This window comes from Trachinotus anak, unplaced genomic scaffold, assembly GCF_046630095.1.
Source record: "Trachinotus anak isolate AG129_WGS33_773 ecotype Australia unplaced genomic scaffold, CSIRO_AGI_Tana_v1 ptg000011l, whole genome shotgun sequence".
Taxonomy (NCBI): domain Eukaryota; kingdom Metazoa; phylum Chordata; class Actinopteri; order Carangiformes; family Carangidae; genus Trachinotus; species Trachinotus anak.
The window spans coordinates 31,323,365-31,346,821 of record NW_027273862.1 but is presented as its reverse complement, the minus strand read 5'-3'; the positions used below and the strand labels follow the sequence as shown (position 1 = coordinate 31,346,821).

Below are 23,457 nucleotides of genomic sequence, written 5' to 3'. Positions count from 1 at the left end.
AAACTGAGAACAGGTCTCACTGGTCTTAAACTTCCACATTTTAATTCAGCTTTTAAATTGTCTGTGTATGCAGATGATGTCATTGTCACTGTCAAAAACCAGGATGACATGAACCTTTTAATCAGCAGTGTCCAGAGTTTAATTCAATTTCAATTCAATTTTATTTGTATAGCGCCAAATCATAATATACATTATCTCAAAGCACTCTACAGGGTAAGGTCAAGACCTTACTTTGTTACAGAGAAAAACCCAACAGTTCCCACAAAGAGCAAGCGCTTGGCGACAGGGGGGTGGAAAAACTTCCTTTTAACAGGAAGAAACCTCCAACAGAACCGGGCTCAGGGTGGGGGGGGGGTCTGCCTCGACCAGTTGGGTTTAGTTTTGGTGAGATCTCCTCTGCCAAAGTCATCTGGGGAAAAAGTGAAGCCCTGCGAGTGGGGGATGAGCTGCAGGAAGTTAGACTACCTGGTGTTCTCACCTGAAAAAAAGGAGGGTTTAAGTATCTTGGGGTTTATCTGGGAGACCAAGACACTGTGGGAAAGAACTGAGAACATGTTTTAGAGAAAGTGGAGGGGAGGCTCAAAAAGTGGAAGTGGTTTTTACCCAAAATGTCTTTTAGAGGTCATGTTTTAATAATTAATAACCTGGTAGCTTCCATGTTGTGGCACTGTCTGTCCTGTGTGGAAGAGGGGGTAAGGAGCTCGTCCACCTGGCCAGCGGGGGAGCTACGTTCCCGCTCTAGTTCATTGAGAGGCTGGACCCACAGACATAGTGTGGAGGACCACAGCCTGTGCTGTCCTGGCTCAGTGCTGGGGACTGGAGGAATCCTTGCTTTTAATGGACCTGAGGAACCACAGACTGAGAGACCTTCCAGGATTTTATCAGAGTATTTTTAAAATCTGGGGTCTTTTTAAAAAAGAGAGACTGCAGAGCTGGAATTTGCTCTTCTGGATTTTAAAAGAACCTGTTGTGTTTGGGACTCGTTTTAATGTGATCTGGGCCATGGGACCTTCTGTTTCAGATAAGTTCCTGGCTGCTAGCATCACCACTCTGGGACATGTGGTGGACCTGTGTGAACCGCACATGGATGATGCTGCTGCTCTCTGCTCTGCTGTCGGGATCTCCTCAGTGAGACTCATCAGAAACATGCTGAGAGTCTGGAGGGACTGGCTCTCCTCAGAAGAATGCTCCATCATGGTGTCCCAGTCTGAGGGTCTCTTGAGGTCCACAGACCGCTTCCCTGTAGAGAGCCTGTCTGTGGATTTTAAAGACTGTCCTGGCTGGTTTCTAGAGGACAGTGTGTCAGGACCCATACGTCTCTCTGACACAGGAGGGTAAATGATGTACAAACTCCTCCTCAGGGTGATTAACAAAGAAAAACTGAACACCATGGAGGGTCCACCTGGGTCTAGGTCCAGATGTGGGCCCTTCAGGGAGAGCACTGTACAAACCACCGTTAACTAAAAGGGTTGGAGACTTAAGGTATAGGGTTTTACATGGGGCTGTTGCTCTCAATGCCTTTGTGTGTGTTTTTAATCCAGGTGTAGGTGAAAGGTGTCCATTCTGCTCCCTCAGAGAAACTGTGTTTCCCTGTTTCCTGGACTGCAGCAGGCTTCAGGGTCTGTTCCTGCTGCTACAGAGGCTGTTTCATCTGTACGCAGAGGTTTTTAATACACACATTCATCCTGGGCTGCAAATACAGGTGGAAATACAAACACAAAACTCAACTGTTAAACTTCCTTCTGGGTCAGGTCAAGATGGCTGGAGGAGAAAGATGGAAGGGTCAGCTGATTGTGATGTAGAGACATTCTTCATCAGGATGATGAAGAACAGGTCAAACATTGACTTTAAGTACTATAACATGACGAAGGATGTAGAGTCATTTTCAGAGGGTCTGGTGTGTGAACGAGGATCTGTGTTCTGTTCAAGAAGGGAAGCTGCTGTTTGGACGGTTGTTGGTTCAGTGATTATGGGTGGGTGTCTCAAAGGAGTTTTAAATCAGTCCAGACCAGTCCCAGCCTGGTCAGGTGCGAGAAAGAACTGATGAAGCCTCTTGGATGAGAGGTGAAACGTCTTCGTAGACAAATAACCAAGTCCAGTTGCTTTCGATTTAAAACTCCTTTGAGATACTATGACCTGGACAAATGAGAATATTCACAGGCTTATGGGTGGGTGTGTGTCTGTGGGTGTGAATGGGGGAGGGTGTGTGTGTGGGTGGATGTGTTTATGCTAATATATGTTAGATATGTAAATATGTGTATACATGTGTATATATGTATGCATGTGTATGTAGGTATGTGTATAGGTGTCTATATATATATATGTATATATGTTTATATATATATATATATATATATATGCGTGTGTGTGTGTGTGTGTGTCTATATGTATTTGTTTACATAGCTGTATAATTTTTTTTTTTTGGTGTTTTTAGTTGAGAGTGAAATTTTCTTTTTCTTTGTGTTGTGCTTTAAAAATGTATTTTCTCTCTCTTTCTCTCTCTCTCTCTCTGTGCGCATGTGCGAGCGTTGAGTTAGCATGGAGTGAGTGACCTGCTGAGTGATTGTGTTTTCTATCTTTATTTACTGAATATATATTGTGACACACACACCCTCCCCCCATTCACAATGTATATATATTATCACTATATATATATATAAAATATGGGACTAATAAAGGCTATCTTATATTGAGTTGTGTATGTGTAGGTGTGTGTTGTTAGTTGTATTTGTCAATAGTGGTCAGGTGAATTGTTGGTAGGGGTGTAGGTGGGGGGGCTGGCAGCCTAACAGGGCGTCATGCCCGCTGTCAGCAGCCACCTGGGGCTAGAGAGGCTGACACGGTGTGAAGCTTCTGCCGGCTGCCGGTTGTTCAATGGAGGAAGCCAGCTACGCTGTGAGAGAGGTTGTGGGCTTGACAGTGTTAAGTCGGCCTCTCACATGAACAGTGCCATTGTCATCTTTTTGAAAGATGTGGATAAAGTTGCTAAAGTTGTGGGGAGCGGTGTTGTGATTCATGACACCACCTTCATTCTCCGACTGGTGACGCTGGCGAGAAAAGTGATCATTTCCAACGTGCCTCCATTCATAAAGAATGAAGACATCACTAGAGAGCTGTCCAGGTACGGTCAGCTCGTATCCCCAATACAGATGGTTCTGCTGGATTGTAAGTCGCCTAAGCTGAAGCACGTGGTTTGTCACAGTAGGCAGGTGATGATGATCCCTAAAGACTGTACAAATGAACTCAACCTGTCCCTCACTTTCAAAGTAGAGGGCTTCAACTACATGGTTTTTGTGACTTCAGGGGATATGAAATGTTTTGGCTGTGGTGCGGAAGGGTGTTTTGTGTGGGCTTGCCCTGAGGGTGGAGAACGGACTGGTCATGGGCTTGTGGCCCAGGATACTGGTGACACTCCGGCCAAGGGGTTGGCACCGGGTGTTGCGATCGCTCCAGTCTGTGGGCTGGCATCAGGAGCTAAATTACACCAGGCTGCTGGAGATGTTCAGATTGACGGGTCAGATTCGACTGAAGAGTCACAGAGTACTACTGTCTCAGACAGACAGGGAAGAGAGACAGATAGACAGACAGGCAAAGAAACATAAGACAAAGCAAAATAAAGACAAGGATGTACAGTGCATCCAGAAAGTATTCACAGCGCTTCACTTTTTCCACATTTTGTTATGTTACAGCCTTATTCCAAAATGGATTAAATTCATTTTTTACCTCAAACTTCTACACACAATACCCCATAATGACAAAGTGAAAAAAGTTTGTTTAAATTTTTTGCAAATATATTAAAAATAAAAAACCAAAAAAATCACATGTACATAAGTATTCACAGCCTTTGCTCAATACTTTGTTGAAGCATCTTTGGCAGCAATTACAGCCTCAAGTCTTTTTGAGTAGGATGCTACAAGCTACACACCTGTTTTTGGGCAGTTTCTCCCATTCTTCTTTGCAGAACCTCTCAAGCTCCATCAGGTTGGGTGGGGAGCATTGGTGCACAGCCATTTTCAGATCTCTCCAGAGATGTTCAATTGGGTTCAAGTCTGGGCTCTGGCTGGGCCACTCAAGGACATTCACAAAGTTGTCCTAAAGCCATTCCTTTGTTATCTTGGCTGTGTGCTTAGGGTTGTTGTCCCATTGGAAGATGAACCTTCGCCCCAGTCCGAGGTCCAGAGCGCTCCGGAGCAGGTTATCATCAAGGATGTCTCTGTACATTGCTGCATTCATCTTTCCCTCAACCCTGACTGGTCTCCCAGTTCCTGCTGCTGAAAAACATCCCCACAGCATGATGTTGCCACCACCATGCTTCACTGTAGGGATGGTATTGGCCAGGTGATGAGTTTCAGACATGACACTTGGCATTCAGGCCAAAGATCTCAATCTTTGTTTCATCAAACCAGAGAATTTTTTTTCTCATGGTCTGAGAGTCCTTCAGGTGCCTTTTGGCGAACTCCAGACGGGCTGTCATGTGCCTTTTACTGAGGAGTGACTTCCATCTGGCCACTCTACCATACAGGCCTGATTGGTGGAGTGCACCTGAGCTCAATTTTGAGTGTCCTGGCAAAGGCTGTGAATACTTATGTACATGTGATTTTTTAGTTTTTTTATTTTTAATATATTTGTAAAAATTTCAAGCAAACTTTTTCACTTTGTCATTATGGGGTATTGTGTTTAGAATTTTGAGGTAAAAAATGAATTTAATCAATTTTGGAATAAGGCTGTAACATAACAAAATGTGGAAAAAATGAAGCGCTGTGAATACTTTCTGGATGCACTGTAATTACAATGAACAGTGTAGAGAGAATCCTGGGGCATCGGAGTACATGTCTATGCTCCAGTTTTAAATAGTGAAAGATTACAGTTCTTGAACATGTTGTGTGATGACATGTTCTGTCTGGGAGGTGATTTTAATTGTACATAAAATGCAAAACTGGACAGGAACCATTTAGAGCCACACCCAGCATCATCTGTCAGACTCAGGTGTCTGATAGAGACACATAAGCTCAAAGATGTGTGGCAAGGTTTTTATCCTACAGAGAGACAATTCAGCTGAACTCACCTGAGAGAAAACCTTGTTTCATTGGCAAGACCTGATCATTTTTATTGTTTTAAGCATCATTTTAAAGCATGTCACATTGTGCCTGTTGGTTTTACTGATCACTGTCTTGTTCACTGCTCAGTGTTTATCCAGAATGTAAAAGCACACAGCACTTACTTGTCTTTTTATACTGGGCTTTTACATGACAAGGTTTTTATGGAATCTGTGAAGTATTTATGGTTCATACAGAAAAAAAGCACGTCAGAGTTTTCATCAGTGCAGCAGTGGTGGGACTATGGCAAGAGTCAGATCAGCCTCTTTTATCAGCAGTATACACACAATGTCACCAGGTGCATTACCAGATCTCTCCAAGACCTAGAGAGTCAAATAGTAGAATTACAAACTCTTGTAAATTCTACAGGAAATCAGGGGCATATTGAAGCCCTGAAAGTCAAAAAGAATGCGTTAGCCAACCTGTTGGGGATTACTGCACAGGGCACCTTGGTACACTCAAGATTCGACGAGCAGAGTAAGGTCGCTCACTCCCTACGCTCAGCTGATGGATCTACAATGGTAGAGAGCTCTGAGATAAGGAGGTACACCACCCTCTTCTACAAAGAACTGTTTACAGGAGGCCGGTCTCTCTGTGACAAGATCCTCTCCAAAGCCTTGGCTCTGAGGCTCAGAGAAGTGGTAGGTGAGGTCATCCATGTTGACCAGAGCTAATGTGTTCCCGTCAGATTAATGAGTGACAATGTCACTCTGATTAGGCATGTTTTGGATCTCTCCAGCTCATTGGGTTTAGATACTGGTCTGATTTCCATAGACCAGGAAAAGGCTTTTGACCGGGTTGAACACCAGTACCTGTGGAACACACTTAAGGCTTTTGGGTTCAGCACAGGTTTCATAGCCAAGATCCAGGTTCTGAACCATGGCATTGTGAGTATACTGAAAATTAATGGTGGCCTGGCAGCTCCTTTTAGTGTACAGAGGGGGGTGAGGCAGGGATGCTCCCTCTCTGGGATGCTGTACGCTGATTCCATCGAGCCCCTGCTTCACAAACTCAGGAAGGAACTGAAAGGAGTTTGTTTCCCAGGGTGTGATTCAGCCGTAAAACTGTCTGTATACACAGGGTCTCATCTGCTAAAATAAACTGGAACAAGAGTGAAGCAGTGGTTACTGGGAGGAAGCTGCCAGCTCAGTTAGTGTTGCCAGCAGGGCTGACCTGGAAGAAGGGAGGGTTAAAATATCTGGGGGTGCTTTTAGGGCATCAGACTGTTTTAGAGAAGAACTGGAACACTGTGCTGACAGCTGACATCAGACCCGACTGGAGAGGACTGTACAAGCCGCCACTGACAAAAAAGGCAGCTGACCTGCAATGGAGAGTGCTACATGGGACAGTAGCCATTAATGCCTTCCTGTCTGTGATCAGTGCAGGTACAGACGACAGGTGTCCTTTCTGTGCCAACAGAGAAACTGTTTTCCACTGTTGTCTGGGGGAAATTTTCTTCAAACAGGTTTACATTCTTGGATTTAAATATAAAAAATCTGCAAAAATCAAATGTCAGATAATAAACTTCCTGCTAGGACAGACCAAGATGGCCATCTACATCAGCAGGAAAAAGAAAATAGATGAGGCAGTAGATGTAGACGCCAGGATTCTGTTTTCCAGGATGGTGAAAGTCAGAATAATGGTAGATTTTAAGTTTTACAGGGAAATGAAGGACATTGATCACTTCATTATGGAGTGGGCTTATGGTGACGCACTGTGTTCAGTGAAAAACAATCAGCTGCTCCTCTCCAAAGAGCTCTTATAAATTATTAGTTTTAAAACTATTTTTTATGAGTGTTACTTGCTGATGTTTAATATGATACAATAAAGTTAGTTTTTATAAATCAAAATATCTCTCTCTCGCTCTCTCTCTCTCTCTCTCTTTCTCTAGCCATTTATTTGCATCAGGAAGTGATCAGATCACTGAGCTCATTTTAAATCAGGTGTGAACAGATGAACACATGTTAATACCTCGTATGAACAAGACCACTGAATCAGATCAGGTCTGTGAGTTCAGGTCTGTGATTCAGGTCTGACTCTGAAGAGGAGTCTAATTCAGCTCATCCAGTATCTTTGCTCCACCTTTGTGGTCTCGTGTCTTTGTCCTGCTGAATGTGTCTGTCTGTTACAGACCAGAGGCCTCGTCTAAAGGTGTCTGTGTGCACAAATATGATAATCAGACTAACAACGCTGTGTAGGAACACCTCCATACAGTTTGTCTTTATGTATCACAATCAACTGTGGACAGGGTGACGAGTCTCGAGTGCTCAAAAAGGCTGTACATGGGGCGGTGTTTAGCTCAGTGGGTAGAGCACCCGCCCCATGTGTTGAGGCTATAGTCCTCACTGCAGGCATCCCCGGTTCAAATCCTGCGCCGGGTGGCCCTCTCCTGTGTGTCATTCCCCCTCTCTCTGCCTCCCCATTTCCTGTCTCTCTCAACTGCCCTATCCAATAAAGGCATGAAAAGGCCAAAAAAATAATATAAAAAAAAAACAAAAACACAGTGAAGTACTGATCTGCGGAGAGGTAGCGCTGACAAACTGGTCAGACTACAGAGCTACATCCTGACTCTCTGGTTGTTGATCCTCTGGTTGGACTTGTCTGGACTGACCATTCACTGAGCTGTAACAGACACACACGACTTGGTGGAGCTGGTGACCACATTGATCAGGTCTGTGGAGCATTTAATCTGACAACAAATCATTTTAAGTAATGAGATGTGATTTAGTTTTTACATTTATGTCCAGACTGCTGCTGCAGCTGTTCTCAGGAGGAAGCAGAGGATTGTGGGATTAAATCAATGATGGAGGGTCACAGAACAATCTCCACTAAGAGCTGCAGTTTTGGGTCAAAGGTAAAACCTTCATCATTATGTTAATGTCACAAATACTGAGGTCACAGTGAGCAGGTATTACGCAGTGGTCACATCTCATCTGCCAGGGTCCATGCACTGAGGGGGGCACAGACCCCCCCCTGGATTCTGAATGGCAAACCATGGTGAACATGTCGCTTGATTCAATTTAAAAAAATGTTGCATCTAAACATGATTCAGGCAGAGATTAGTCTGTCCACAGAAAACAGATAGAGAGGCTCTGTGAAATGTAATCTGTAGGAGACAGATCTGGTTTGTGATGGTGGGGGAGAATAAGTGATGACACACACACACACTCACACACACACAACAAGTTTTGAATGAGGCTGTTTTATTGATGCACTGATGGAAAACAGATTTGAATAAAGAGAATCATTAGGAATATGAAACACTCAGGTACGGCCTCCACCAACACCTTTGTCATACAACCTACCAGGGCTCTCTTCTTCATGCACTCCATCACCATGAGGAAGATCTGCTGTGCCTGGCTGCGGCTGTAGTTGAAGGTCTTCTGGATGGTGACCAGCAGCTGATCTTTGACGCTCTCACTCACCAACCTGCGCAAGAGAAACAGCAGATAATCATGTGACAGGGAGAAATGAGAATGGAGAAATGTCAGTCATGCAGCCATTAGGAGGTGTGGATGTGTTCATATGTAGGTGCAGCAGAAGGCACTGGGAAGTAGGCTGGTTCGGCCTGACTCCTGTTAGCTGAAACTGCCCAGGCGATGTTACAACAGCTGGAGACCTGGTCTCATGTGTGTAGGATGGAGGTCAGGTATTTTAAACACAGGTGAGTGAAGACCTGAGGATCTGTGGGGCCTTTAGACCACCACACTGATCTGAGTTGTCCCCCTTCAGGTCCCCCACCCTCCTCAGCACAAGCACAGCTCAGCAGATACAACCTGCACCAAATTGTCTTGTGACCCTAAAGGTCAAAGGTCATGGTTAGGATTTGGTGTCATGATGAATGTGGACCCATCCAGGTCTGTCAGATCCTGTAACATCTGCTATTTGATAGATGATTTAATCCAGAGTTCTTTCCGGCAGTTAAACTGTGACCCTGCAGGTCCTGGTCTCTGCAGGTCCTGGTCTCTGACAGTCTGCCCGCTGCAGGCATCAGTGTGTTTCCAAACCAGGTTTCACTGTTTCTCAGAGATATAAAAAGCATCTGAACATATAAATACAACAAACATGAGCAGAAATAAAGAAGGAACAAATCAGGACAAGGAAGAATCAGTAAAACGTTCCTGAGAATAAAAAGGTCTTAGGATGATATTTAAAATGGTCTCACGTCCAGAAGGAGACTGATCCAGAGTCAGGGCAGAAAAAGCTCTGTCACCACAGCTCTTGAATTTGAGACAGTTAGAAGCTCTGAGGCCTGGTGAACCCTGGAGGGGATCAGCAGCTCACTGGAACATGGTGTCATAGTTTGTAGTAATTAGAAGGCTTTCAAATGAAACCCTGTGTGATGCAGTGACATGAGAATACTGTGGAGTCTTTGTTGGTTTTCATGCAGCAGAATTCTTGACCTTTGAGTTAGAGGCTGAAGAAGAGTCAGAAGAGCAGCACTGAGTCTCAGTAACTGTAGTGAATTTCATCAGGAAAGTGTTGTCTGCAAATGAACGCAGCCTCACTGGAAATAACAATTGTGACATGTGATCGTGATTGTCACCCACCAAAATGTCCGCCAGCTGTTTCAGGCCAGATGTGACAGGCCGCCATCAGCTTCCCTCTGCCACCATTTTCTCAACTTTGAAAACATGCTTGTGGTCTCTTGCCTTCTGCTATGTAGCCAAGATGGCAACTGTTGATGGTGATACTCAACTTTCTGACAGTTTTGGTTGCACCACCTAGATACTTATAGTGCACTGTATGTTGCCATACCAGTCAGTTTCAACGCAATTATGCTTTCAAAATAATAAGTGTAAGAACAGAAGAACAGAAACTGAGACACAGCTCAGATCTTCAGTTTAGTTGTGATTTAACAGCAGGAAACTCTGAGATGTCCAGGCACTGATATCTTTCAGACATGTCTTTAAAAGTTCACCAGGTTTCACAAATATTTAGAGCAGGACATCATCAGCATATAAAGCATGGAGACAAACTGATGGATGAAGTGCCCTGAAGGAAGCATGTAGAGAAAGAAATAAAACAGGACCCAGGATAGACCTATGAGGAACTCCACAGGTCAGAGCAACTCAGTCCGACAAAGTTAAAATAACAACATTACAATTTGATGAATTGGAGGAAAACCATACAAGTGCTGTAACAGATATCCCAACCCGCTTCTTCAGATGATCTAACAAAATATTATCTAAGGTTTCAAAAGCTGCTGCTGAATCCAGAAGAACCACCTGTTTGAAGTTTAATCTATAATTGTGAGAGAAATCCTCACCCGTCATCCTCGCAGTATCTGTGTGCAAAGGAAATGATGTCAGAAGCTCGACCACTGCCGTCACAGACCACAACGGGGACTGGAGGCTCCTCCCTCAGACTCTCCATAACAATGGAGATGACGTTAGGACCGCCCTCCAGGATCAGACACACCACTGGGACCCCCTGACCCAGACCTGGCACACACACAGAGATGCAGTGTCTGTAAAGTTGAAGCAGTACTGTCACAACCTTCACCAACCACCTTTATTTCTGTGACTTAGATCTGACCCTGTGCCCAGATCTAACCCTAACCCTAACCACTGTTGTCACAGCATTACATATGACCATCAGGTTTAGGTCATTCCATCTTACTCTGTTTGAAAGACTTTAACAACAACACTGATTCTGATGTATGAGGCCGTTGTCACTTTCAGGGCTCTGCAGATGAACAGATCTTTGGACGCTGTAAATCCTCTTGTTCTGGCTCCTCCTGAGTTGGGTGTTCTAGTTTTGTTTCTACAAATATTGTATGGGCCAGTGTTCAGACTAACTGAGCACAGAGATTGGAAGCAGGAGGAAACTGTTAGCCTAGCTCCATCAAAAGAGAAACCAGTGTGTGACTGACTATGGTCAACAGAGACAGTGTGGACTGGCTCCTCTGTGGCTGCAGTGAGAGGTGACGGCTGAGCCTCCCTTTGCTTTCCCTGCCTTACAGACAGCTCCAGGCATAGGATGACAAAGGGAAACCCACAGGTCACATGATTGGTCACATGGTTACAGCAGGTAGGACTGAGGAGCCAGGATGAGGATCCAGGAGCAGTATTCACAAAGAGCCTCCCCAACAGGAGACCTCATAAACGGGGCTAAAGGGTCCAGCTCAGGGACTGAATCAGAACCTGGGAATGAACTTGTGAAGAGATGAGATGTGTGTGTTTGTTCAGTGGTTTGGGTCAACTGCCCCTTTAACCTGCTCAGGTACAATATAAAGGCAGAGCTGAAACTCAGCAGGGTGTTTCAGCAGGTCACATGACTCACGTGTGTTGATCTTCTGCAGGGCGATGTGTTTCTCCAGCTGTCTGCGGAGGCGGACCTCGGCCCCGTACTTCCCGCTGGTCCCATTATCGGACAGGATGAAGTGGGAGTGGCTGCTGTTCAGGACTGACAGCTTGCTGAGTGGGTTGGACATGGTCTGATAGGGCCGAGTCACCTGAAGCACACGGATATGATTGGTCCATTCAGAGGTGGGAGGAACAAGTTACTGTTTAACAAATCTGAAGTGAGTCTGGGCTGAAGACCAAGTATCTCTGGTTCCCTCTGGTTTGACTTACGTCTCTCCCAATCAGGTCTTCTTTGTTCTCGATGATCCCCCACGGTGCAATGCCGATAGCACAGACTTTTCCTCTGGACTTGGATGAATGATCTTTCAGAGCATCTCCAACATGGCGGATCACTCCTGAAAGACCACAGAGGACCAGCAGGATGCCAGGATCCAGTTGGCAGAAGAATTTATAAAGATAACATCTGATATCATTATCACTGTCTGGTTGGTTTTCAGGCGATAACCACACAAACATCTGTTAAATTTATCCCCTGCTGATGGATTAAGAAGGTGTGGGAATATGGTTTTACTTTGAACCAGTTTAAGTATCATTCATAGCATCAGGTGTGTTAGCACTTTTTACTGAATCATCCACAACACAACTGATTCTGAATCAGTGTTTCACTTATTTTACTGAGGAGCAGGAGGAGTACTGTCATACCTGTGCTGACTCCTCCAGTGAAGATCCAGGCTCCGGTGGTCACTGCAGCTTTGATTAGTCCTTTCCCAAAAACCTGCTTCAGTTTGGGGGGCAGGTCAAAGTTCTGGAGGCCTCCATGGACAGAGATGAGGAGCGTGGGGAGCTCCAACTGCCAGTCCTTCACCATGAGGTTGAGCAGAGAGTCTGGTTTAGAGTCATAGGAGACCCTGATGTACTGCAGGAGGAGGAGGAGAAGACAGGAGGAGGAACTGTTTTCAATGACAAAAATCTCCTACAGGAATCTCACCATTAAACCAGAGTTCTCTTCTCCAGAGTTTTAGTCTATCACAGTTTGGTCTGTCACGTGTATCTGTTTGGTACCATGGCCTTGTTGATGTGTCCTCCTCCCTGGAACTCAATGACTCCATAGGCATCGGTGGGGGAGGACTGGGTGTGTTTGAGGGGGCTCCATCTTTCTGCAGGTTGGACCTCTAGCTGAAGCAGTGGGGCCCCCTCCTCTTTGGCCCCTGGTGGGATGGTGGTGTGCTGCGTCACCAGCTGACCACAACTGCACCTGAGCAGCAGCATCAATACAAGAAAGACTATTTATACCATAGACAGTTGAGATTTGGCAGGAAATGAGAGAGAGATGCAACAAACGTCCTCCACTGGACTTGAACCGGGGACACTGTAGTTAAAGGACAGTTCACAGTTTTATATGTCAGTCTCAAAGCAACAGTCAGATCCATATGTGCAGTTTCTGTACTCAGGTCAAGAAGCAGCTCCTTGAGTCAGTGATAATAGTTACATGAGTTACAATGACTGTGACCCTGTAGTATGTGTGAGTACCTGCTGGTGTCTTTGCTGGGAATAATCTGGATACATTCCCTCTTGTGGAAAGTCCTCTCGATCCACACTCTGTGAATCTGAAGAAAAATGAGAAGTGTCTGTGGTGCAGTTCAGTAACAGTGCCAATAAAAAGAACATTAACAGTCAACAAGAACTGAATGAAGAGGATCTTACTACAGTGACAACTGACCACTGTTTACTGGAGCGTCCATCTGTATTTAAAGTTGTCAGACAAATGTGTGTCAACTGTGGCAGCAGATGTGTTGAGTGGAGGGACATTTTCAGACCAATTATAGTGATCATTATAATAGTCATTGGATTATTCATATAATTTGTCAAATAAAAACTACAGTCCTGACCATAAGTATATGGACAGTTATGCACCTTTATGCTCTTCAGGCTCTGAGCTTCAGCACATTCAATTTGAAATTAGATGTTAGAGACTAAAGAGTCTGAGCTTTAATTTGACGTTTACATAAGTAGAGAAGGAACTGTGTGGGAGATAGAGCTGATTCATCAGTTATCAAAATTTCTACCAATTAATCTGCTCTGGATGTCTGGGTCTACATTAGGATCAGTAGGGGCCCAACCAGAGGCCCCTCTGGAGGTTAATCCAGTCGTGCTGAAAACCACATATAAATGATGTCAATGCAAAATGTGAAAATCTGTTGTAAAACTGTACAAAGTTATAAATTTAATGCTGAGTGAACTCTCTGAAGAAGCAGCTGAAAACGTGTTTCTGTTACAGCTTAAGTGAGGAACAGTAAAGTGTTGTTTCCATCAAACATGTTGTGTTTTATTTCATTTAAAATCATTTGAAATTTCATTTCAGACAGTTTGTTAATTGCCCGACCAGAGAGGGGAACACTCTGGACCACTGTTACACCACAATCAGTGGTGCTTATCACGCCGTCCCCCGGGCTGCACTGGGCCACTCTGACCATGTCATGGTCCACCTGATTCCCACATACAGGCAGAAACTAAAACTGTGTAAACCTGTTGTGAAGACATCGAAGCAGTGGAGCAGTGAAGCCATAGAGGATCTGCGGGCATGTTTGGACTGCACTGACTGGGAGGTGTTCAGGACTGCTTCCAACAGTCTGGATGAGTTCACAGAGGCTGTGACGTCATACATCAGCTTCTGTGAGGACTGCTGTATCCCATCACGCACCAGGGTGAGTTATAACGATGACAAACCCTGGTTCACAGCTAAGCTCAGTCAGCTCAGGAGGCAAAAGGAGGAAGCTTTCAGGAGTGGGGACAGGGACAGGTTTAAAGAGTCCAAGTACAGGTTTAGCAAAGCGGTGAGAGAAGCTAAACGACTGTACTCTGAGAAACTTCAGCTCCAGTTCTCAGCCAACGACTCTGCTTCTGTCTGGAAAGGGCTCAGACAGATCACTAACTACAAACCTAAACCCCCCCACTCCATTAACGACTTCCGTCTGGCCAACGATCTGAATGAGTTCTACTGCCGCTTTGAAAGACAGTGGGACAAGCCTGACACTAACCTCCACATCAGAGCCACATCAGAACCCCCCTCCTCCTCCTCTACCAAAGGAACGTCTCTCTCTATCCTGGAGAGAGATGTCAACAGGCTTTTTAAGAAGCAGAACCCCCGCAAAGCAGCCGGTCCTGACTCTGTCTCTCCATCATCCCTGAAGCACTGTGCTGATCAGCTGTCTCCAGTGTTCACAGACATCTTCAACACCTCACTGGAGACCTGCCACGTGCCAGCCTGCTTCAAATCCTCCACCATCATCCCTGTCCCCAAAAAACCAAGGCCCACAGGACTAAATGACTATAGACCCATTGCCCTGACCTCTGTGGTCATGAAATCATTTGAGCGTCTTGTCCTGTCCCACCTCAAATCCATCACTGACCCACTCCTGGACCCCCTGCAGTTCGCCTACAGAGCCAACAGGTCCGTAGACGACGCCGTCAACATGGCTCTCCACTTCATCCTCCAGCACCTGGACTCCTCAGGGACCTATGCCAGGATCCTGTTTGTGGACTTCAGCTCTGCCTTCAACACCATCATCCCGGCTCTGCTGCAGGACAAGCTCTCCCAGCTGAGCGTGCCTGACTCCACCTGCAGGTGGATCACCGACTTCCTGTCTGACAGGAGGCAGCACGTGAAGCTAGGAAAGCACGTGTCTGACTCCCAGACCATCAGCACTGGATCCCCGCAAGGCTGCGTTCTTTCTCCTCTGCTCTTCTCCCTGTACACCAACACCTGCACCTCCAGCCATCAGTCTGTCAAGCTCCTGAAGTTTGCAGACGACACCACTCTCATTGGACTCATCTCTGATGGCGATGAGTCTGCCTACAGGTGGGAGACTGAGCGTCTGGTGACCTGGTGCAGGCAGAACAACCTAGAGCTAAACGCTCTGAAGACAGTGGAAATGATAGTGGACTTCAGGAAGAGCCCAGCCCCACCCACCCCCATCACCCTGTGTGACTCCCCCGTGGCTACCGTGGAGCATTTTCGCTTCTTGGGAACCACCATCACACAGGATCTCAAATGGGAGCTAAACATCAGCTCCCTCATCAAAAAAGCTCAGCAGAGGATGTATTTCCTGAGGCAATTGAAGAAGTTCAACCTGCCAAGGACTATGATGGTGAACTTCTACACCTCCATCATTGAGTCCATCCTCACCTCCTCCATCACCATCTGGTACGCTGCTGCCACGGAGAGGGACAATAACAGACTGCAGCGTATCATCCACTCTGCTGAGAAGGTGATTGGCTGCAATCTTCCGTCCCTCCAGGACCTGTACGCCTCAAGGACTCTGAGGCGTGCAGGGAAGATTGTAGCTGACTCCTCCCACCCTGGACACAAACTCTTTGAGACACTCCCCTCTGGCAGGAGGCTGCGGTCCTTCAGGACCAAAACCTCTCGCCACAAAAATAGCTTCTTCCCATCTGCTATTAGCCTCATCAACAAGGCTAGAGAGCCCCACTGTTGCTGATCAATTGCACCAATCACCAGAAAAAATTCCTTGTATGTGAAAACATACTTGGCAATAAAACTGATTCTGATTCTGATTCTGATTCTGATTCTGATTTACAGGCCACAGTAACATTTAAATAAATAAAATGCCACAAATGGCTGAAACATCAAACCGCTCATGTGTATCTGGCTAATTACTGGGAGAGTGGAGCTTTCCATTTCTTTATGCATCCAATCCTCTTACCCTCCGCCCTAATCCTGCTGCAGCAAAAAACACATGGGAGCCCTTTAAAGCTATTTCCTGTGTGTTCGAATCCATACAGCACTAATGACTCTGTGTGTTATTGTGTGTTATTGTGCGTTATTGTGTGTGTTTCACTGAAGCACTTTGACAAATTCCTGCACTCTGGATGATGGAGGATTAATGAGTGAAAGTCACATGAGTCTCAGTTTTATTGTCTTCTTCACGTGAGTGATGAACTGCCATCATAATCACCATCATCATCATTATCATCGTCATCATCATCTTCATCATCACCATCATCACTCAAAGACCCAGTATGAGAGCACCTCCCACTCCTCAGACACTCAGTAAACAGTTAACAGTAACTTTAACTGATTTCACACAGTTAAACTAATGACAGAATCTACAGAGAGAAACAGAGTCAGCTGAGCTCAGACTCTCCTCTTTACACTCACACACTCACACATCACACACTCAGACATTCAAATGAACAGATCTGGTTTCTGAACTGAAACCATCAAACCCTGATGTACAAAGTTCAGACTTGATAAATAACAAACTGACTCTGTCCAGTTTTCTGACACTACTGATAAAATCAGACAAACCTCTGAGACGTGTCATCAAGCAGAGGAAAACTCAGGAATCTGAGTGGACGGCTCGTTTCACAGCAGCAACAGCTACCTGAACATCTTGTCTCTGAAACTGATCAGGACTGAGGACTGAGGTCCTCTCTGAGGATGGGGCGTCTCGGTCTGGAGTCCCTGAGGACCAGAGGTCTTGGTCTGGAGTTTCGGTGCAGGTCTCTGAGGACCAAGGGTCTCATTCTGGAGTCTCTGAGGACCAGGGGTCTCGGTCTGGAGTTTCGATGCAGGTCTCTGAGGACCAGGGGTCTTGGTCTGGAGTTTCGATGCAGGTCTCTGAGGACTGGGGTCTCGGTCCTGCTGCAGCAGAGGAGAAAGGAGTTGACTTGCTGCAGCTGAGCAGGTTCATATGACAAGCATGTGAGGCAGCAGGGCTCTTTGTTGGAGCTGGTCTCATGACTCCGGTCCGAGGTAATCCTTCTGGGAGTCTCATGACCCATCAAGCTTCAACACAAGAGTGTTTTCATCCAGGGCTGGAATCAGACTCAACAAATCTGCTTTGAGAAACCCCACAAAATATCCAAACGCCATCCACAGTAACGTGGAACTGTTCTTTATTTAGGTTCTCACAGGTCCTCTTCAGTCCAGTTCAGAAGTTCTGCTTCTTTACTCCAGGTTTTTATTTCCATTCTGCTCATTTTACCTGAACCACTGGACCAACTGAGCTCCATCACCTTCTATTAGTGTTTAAGAGCAGTCCCAGATTTGAGCTGTTCAGGTGTGTTGTCTGTGTTGCGTCTGATCCTACAGGAGAATAACTCCTGCAGAATAAACTCCTGTTTCATATTATTTAATAAACTGATCATCTCTTATCTGGTGGAGCAGCACCATTCACATCTGTCTGATCAATATTTCTTATTGAAGTAGAAGTATGCAGTCGTATATAGGAACTCATAATTGTACTCAAATACAGTACTGGGTTTTCTTTCGCTCTGATGTCTTGGTTCAGAGCTGCAGATCCACTTCCTGTCTGTGTACAAAATAAAACTCAGTGATATAACAGCTCATTAGGAAAACAAGTATTTCCTCTGAACAACATTAATCTCATTTACAACCCTGATAATCCAAATCCCCCCAAGGCCTCTCATACATTTTTTAATCTGTCACACTCCTTTATTTACAACACACACACTTTATTACTGCGCGCGCACACACACACACACACACACACACACACCTGATCCTAGGTCTGAATTAAAAAGACAATAATGACATATGGGATGAGGATGATGAAGATGACAGTCACATGGAAATAAAACAGCTGAAGGAGTCACATGAAGTCCATTAACATAGAACTGATCAGGTCACATGATCAGAGGAGGAGGAGGAGGAGGAGGAGGAGGAGGAGGAATAAACAGGATGAGGAATAAAAGAGAAGAGGGGGAGGAATAAAAGAGAGGAGAAGGAATAACCAGGAGGAGGAATAAACAAGAGGAGAAATAAACAGGAAGAGGAGGAAGAGGAATAAACAGGAGTAGAGGATGGTCTCTAGTCTGTGCTGACCTGGGACATGGTCCAGGTCTGAATCACTGTGATCTAATGGGGCCCTTGAATACTCAACTGGGGCCCTGAGCAGTCTGATGGGGCCACAGGGTTGACACATACTCAGCTGATCAGTGATCAGTTCTTCATAGAGACACTGAGCTGTGATGTCAGTGGTGATGTCGGTGGTGATATCAGACAGATTATTAGAAACACCTCCATCAGATCAGAGGGGACACTTTACAGTCAGGTCTCTGTGGTTGGGTCCTCCTCTTCATACTGGACTAATCTGGATCACAAGTACACTTAATCCAACTCAAACTCAATCCCTTGAGGTCTCCACCTTCACTGAAGTTCAGGTTCAGGCTTTAAATTAGTGCTACACACACACACACACACACACACACACACACACACACGTATACATACACACACAACATGTAAGGCACCTTATTCTACCAAAAAGAGACACAGTCATGACACAGTGATGTCACAGTGATGTAAGTGTCAAGTTCCTCAGAATCTGCAGAAATGTTTCATGTCACTGCATTGCTGGGATCTGTAGACTTATGTTGGTCTCTGCTAGAATTGTAAATAAAGTAGTGAGGCCAAGAGGTCTCAGGAGGTCTCAGGTGAGTCTTACCTTCTGTGATCCAGATGATGCACTGCGTTTGATGGACGAGCATTTGAGGGATCCATTAGTCCCTCTCCTCCCTCTGATGTCCATGTTGATGAAGTTCAGCTGTCCTCCACCTTCATCCTCCTCCTCATCCTCTCTGTCTGTCTCCTTCCTTGTCTCCTCCTGTGTCTCCTTCTCTGTTTCCTGTCTCCTGTGGTCCTGCAGCCTTCAGTCTGTGCTGCATTCAGGCATCTGTGGGTGAGATGTGGCAGACAGAGACCCCATCCTCTCTCTCCCTCTGTAATCAGGATTAGTGGACGCTGCGGAGGACAGGGGGCGGAGCTCTTTAATGGATGCAGATTTAATAAATGGTGATTGGAGGTAAATCTACTTTAGGACGACTCTTCCTCAGAGAACACACACTTGTTTTTCTTGGGTTTCTGCTGCTGTTCAGATCAAATGCAGTGAACCACAGGTCTGATATCACACCTGGAGCAAAGCGCCACTTGCTGGCTGCAGACAAATGTGTGGGCAGGTGGGGCTGACTACCTGTTTGATTGGCTGTTTCAGAGTACAGCTGTTGTCAGGATGTCATGTTTCTTTTAAAGAGGGGGATATCTTCTTCAGCCTGTGAAACAAAGATGAATTGCTTGGTGCCACCAGCTGCAGGATGTTGTTATAAACCGAACCTCTGGTAAAAATAATCAGATTTAAGGTGGAGGGGATAGTACCTGGTCAGGAACAAGCTTCCAGGATGTTTCTGAGAGGACTGACAAACATGAGAGCCACAGAGTCTCTGGTGACACAGAGCAAACTCACCTGAGAACAGATGTGTGAGACGCCACTGTGTCGCTTAGTGTGTTTTAAATACACCTGTGTCCTGTGTCCTTGACATGATGAGGAGACGTTCTGGTCTTTTTCATCAGTAGATAGGATGACACCACAACACACAAATGACACCACACTGTAGCTACACAACAGGAAGTGATAATTTCAACATTAAATCCACTCAACACACGTTCAATAAAGATTCCAATGTGATTACCTAATAATCATGTTTTCCATAACAAGACACTGCCGAAACCTCATCCTCTCAGCCCTGGTTCACTGACAGAGATGTGGCACCCCCTGGTGTTATTTGTGTGGCAGTGTTTTCATTCATATATCTTCCTGCAGCATGGTCATCAGGGCCCCTAGGGACACCTGCCTGTCAATCACTCATGGTCTCTGCATGCACCACAACACATACACTTTTGTTTTGTTTCAGCTGCACACCCTGATGGAAACGGATGTCTGCGGATGAGCTCTTTATTCTTTTTGTTCCTCAGCTCAATAGTAATGTTTAGGGAACTTGCAACTTCTGTTTTGCTCATGTGTGATAAGACAGAGCCATTAAACTGGGCTTGGTATGGCTGACATGGAATAAGTTAATGAACGTCGAGTACTGTGGAAGTCCCAGAGTTTGTGTGAATGGCCGTTTTTGCCTTCCTCTCTGTTTCTCCGCACACTCAAACTGCATCAAACCAAACTGTTACATCTGGAAATTACCATTAAATAAATGTTTGTGTGAACAGTTGAAAGAACAGCAATTAAAATGAATTGCTGCACACTTTACTTTTCACCATCATAGTATACAAGGCAAATCTGCTCAAACTACAATTAAAGAGAGACTTTCTTCAAATTCAATTCAATTCAATTTTATTTGTATAGCACCAACTCATAATCTACATTATCTCGAGGCACTTTACAGGGTCAGGTCAAGACCTTACTTTGTTACAGAGAAAAACCCAACAGTTCCCACAAAGAGCAAGCGCTTGGCAACAGGGGGGAGGAAAAACTCCCTTTAACAGGAAGAAACCTCCAACAGAACTGGGCTCAGGGTTGGGTTTAGGAGGAGAAAAAGGAGGGGTGGGGGAGGAGAGAGGAGAAAAGAGAGAGAGAGAGAGAGCAGGAACAGCTGTATAGGTAATGGTGTTATCAATAATAATGACAGATAACAGTGGTTAATAGTAATGATGAGTAGTGGTGGATCTGGATCCTGCTGCTCCAGAGGCAGAGATACCTGCAGAATGAGGACAGAGAGAGGGAGAGAGAGGAGAAGCACAAACTACGGGAGAGAAAAAAAAATACAAAGTTAATGGCATAAAGTAATCGAGAGAGAGAGAGAGAAAGAGTGAGCCCAGTGCATCATGGGAATCCCCCAGCAGTCTAGCTCTATAGCAGCATAACTAAGGGATGGGTCAGGACATACCCGAGCCAGCCCTAACTATAAGCTTTACTAAACAGGACAGTTTGAAGCCTGATCTTAAAGGTAGAGAGGGGGTCTGCCTCCCGAACCCACACTGGGAGCTGGTTCCACAGGAGAGGAGCCTGATAGCTGAAGGCTCTGCCCCCCATTCTGCTCTTACAAACTCTGGGAACCACAAGTAGACCTGCATTTAGAGAGCGAAGTGTACTATTGGGAAAATAGGGAACTATAAGCTCTCCAAGGTACAATGGTGCGTTAATGGCTTTGTAGGTGAGGAGGAGGATTTTAAATTCTATCCTGGATTTTACAGGGAGCCAATGCAGAGAAGCTAACACAGGAGAGATGTGATCTCGTTTCCTAGTTCCTGTCAGTACTCATGCTGCAGCATTTGGGATCAATTGGAGGCTTTTTATAGAATTTTTGGGACATCCTGACAATAAAGAGTTACAGTAGTCCAGTCTTGAGGTAACAAATGCATGAACTAGCTTTTCAGCTTCCTTTAGACACAGAATGGGTCTGAGTTTTGCAATATTGCGCAGGTGGAAGAAGGCTGTCCTAGAGACTTGCTTTATATGTGAAGTAAAGGATAAGTCTTCGTCAAAAATGACACCAAGGTTTCTGACTGTAGCACTGGAGGACAAGGTGATGTCATCCAGAGTCAGTATATTATCACATAGTGTATCTCTGAGGTGTTTTGGGCCAATTACAATAACTTCAGTTTTGTCTGAATTTAAGAGTAAGAGATTACTGGTCATCCAGGTTTTTATGTCATACCTGAAGCTTGGCTACCTGGTTAGTCTCACCTGGCTTCATGGATAAGTACAGCTGGGTGTCATCTGCGTAACAATGGAAATTTATCTGGTGCCTCCTAATAATGTTTCCTAGAGGGAGCATATATAGACTGAAAAGTATTGGTCCTAGCACAGAACCTTGTGGAACTCCATGACTGACTTTTGTGATGATAGAAGAGCCATTATTAACATGAACAAACTGGAGTCTATCTGACAGATATGACTTAAACCAGCTTAGTGCGGTTCCTTTAATGCCGACCATATGCTCTAGTCTCTGTAATAGAATCTTATGATCGATGGTGTCGAATGCAGCACTAAGATCTAGCAGGACAAGTACAGAGACAAGTCCATTGTCTGAAGCTATGAGGAGATCATTGGTAACCTTAACCAGAGCTGTTTCTGTGCTGTGATGGACTCTAAAACCTGACTGAAAATCTTCAAACAAACCATTTCTGTGCAAATAATCACATAACTGGTTTGCAACGACCTTCTCAAGGATTTTGGAAATAAAGGGGAGGTTGAATATAGGTCTATAATTGGCTAAAACATCTGGATCAAGAGTAGGCTTTTTAAGTAGAGGTTTAATTACTGCAACTTTAAAAGCCTGCGGTACATAACCAGTTGATAAAGATAAGTTAATCAGACTTGATATAGAGGTGTCGATTAAAGGAAAAACTTCTTTGAACAGCCTTGTTGGAACGGGGTCTACAAGGCAAGCCGATGGTTTAGATGAAGAAACTGTTGAAGTGAGCTCAGAGAGATGTACAGGAGAGAAACTGTCAAAATGTAAACCAGTTACAGTGGACTCTGGACTGGACAGTACATCTGAGTCAGCTGTGGGGAGGAGATGGTGAATTTTTCAGCTGTGGGGAGGAGAATTTTGGAGTTAGTACCTTTAAGACAAACGTGAGGACCAGACTTACAGACTCCTGTGAACCTGACACGTTATAATACAAGTCACTTATCTGACAGACTCACAGCTGGTCATGTGGTACAGTCTAAGGAGACAGACCATCAGCTCAGGTACTTGTTAGACATCATTAAAATGACTAACCCTCTGCAGAAAACACAAAACCTGGCAGCTCTCCATGGATCTTAGAGCCGGACCATCTATCAGGCTGATCCACATCACAGAGGTAACTCTGTGAAGCAGCCATGGTCACTCAGATCTGTAGACAGAGCTCAGAGGAAACGAAGCTTGTGTTGGAAATTCTGTCATAAAAGGCTCAGAAGAAAGAGTCTGAGTTTTATTAAATCAGCAGTTTCAGACAGCAGGAACCATCATTGCCTCTCAGTTTACACACAGTTATGACCTGATGTCTTTGAAGAAATCATACTTTTCAGCCATACTTTGATACCTTAAGTGGACAGTCAACCCTGACTGACCCCGAGTACCCCCTGAAACTTCAGACTTGTGGCTGGTTTTAACTCTTTATGTGTAGTAATGAAATTAAAACATGTTACTGACACAAGCAGGAAACAGAAACATATTTGAACCAAACCAGTGTTTGTGGTCTGTTGTGTGAAGGGTGACCTGGACTGATGTTC

The 23,457-nt window shown here is 45.1% G+C and overlaps 1 protein-coding gene across 1 annotated transcript in view; it reads right to left on the bottom strand.

Moving 5' to 3' along the window:
• Window positions 1-20,548, bottom strand: part of LOC139628346 (transient receptor potential cation channel subfamily M member 1-like) — a 36,592-nt gene extending 16,044 nt beyond the window's left edge. Inside the window, exons 1-8 of the mRNA XM_071489970.1 lie at window positions 18,895-20,548; window positions 12,935-13,011; window positions 12,467-12,659; window positions 12,107-12,320; window positions 11,675-11,799; window positions 11,382-11,553; window positions 10,366-10,540; window positions 8,402-8,525 (exon numbers count right to left, since the gene is read on the bottom strand). Of these exons, the coding sequence (XP_071346071.1) occupies window positions 8,402-8,525; window positions 10,366-10,540; window positions 11,382-11,553; window positions 11,675-11,799; window positions 12,107-12,320; window positions 12,467-12,659; window positions 12,935-13,011; window positions 18,895-18,978 (1,164 nt within the window). The 5' untranslated portion in view covers window positions 18,979-20,548. The remainder of the gene's footprint in view (window positions 1-8,401; window positions 8,526-10,365; window positions 10,541-11,381; window positions 11,554-11,674; window positions 11,800-12,106; window positions 12,321-12,466; window positions 12,660-12,934; window positions 13,012-18,894) is intronic.
• Window positions 20,549-23,457: the final 2,909 nt, after the last annotated feature.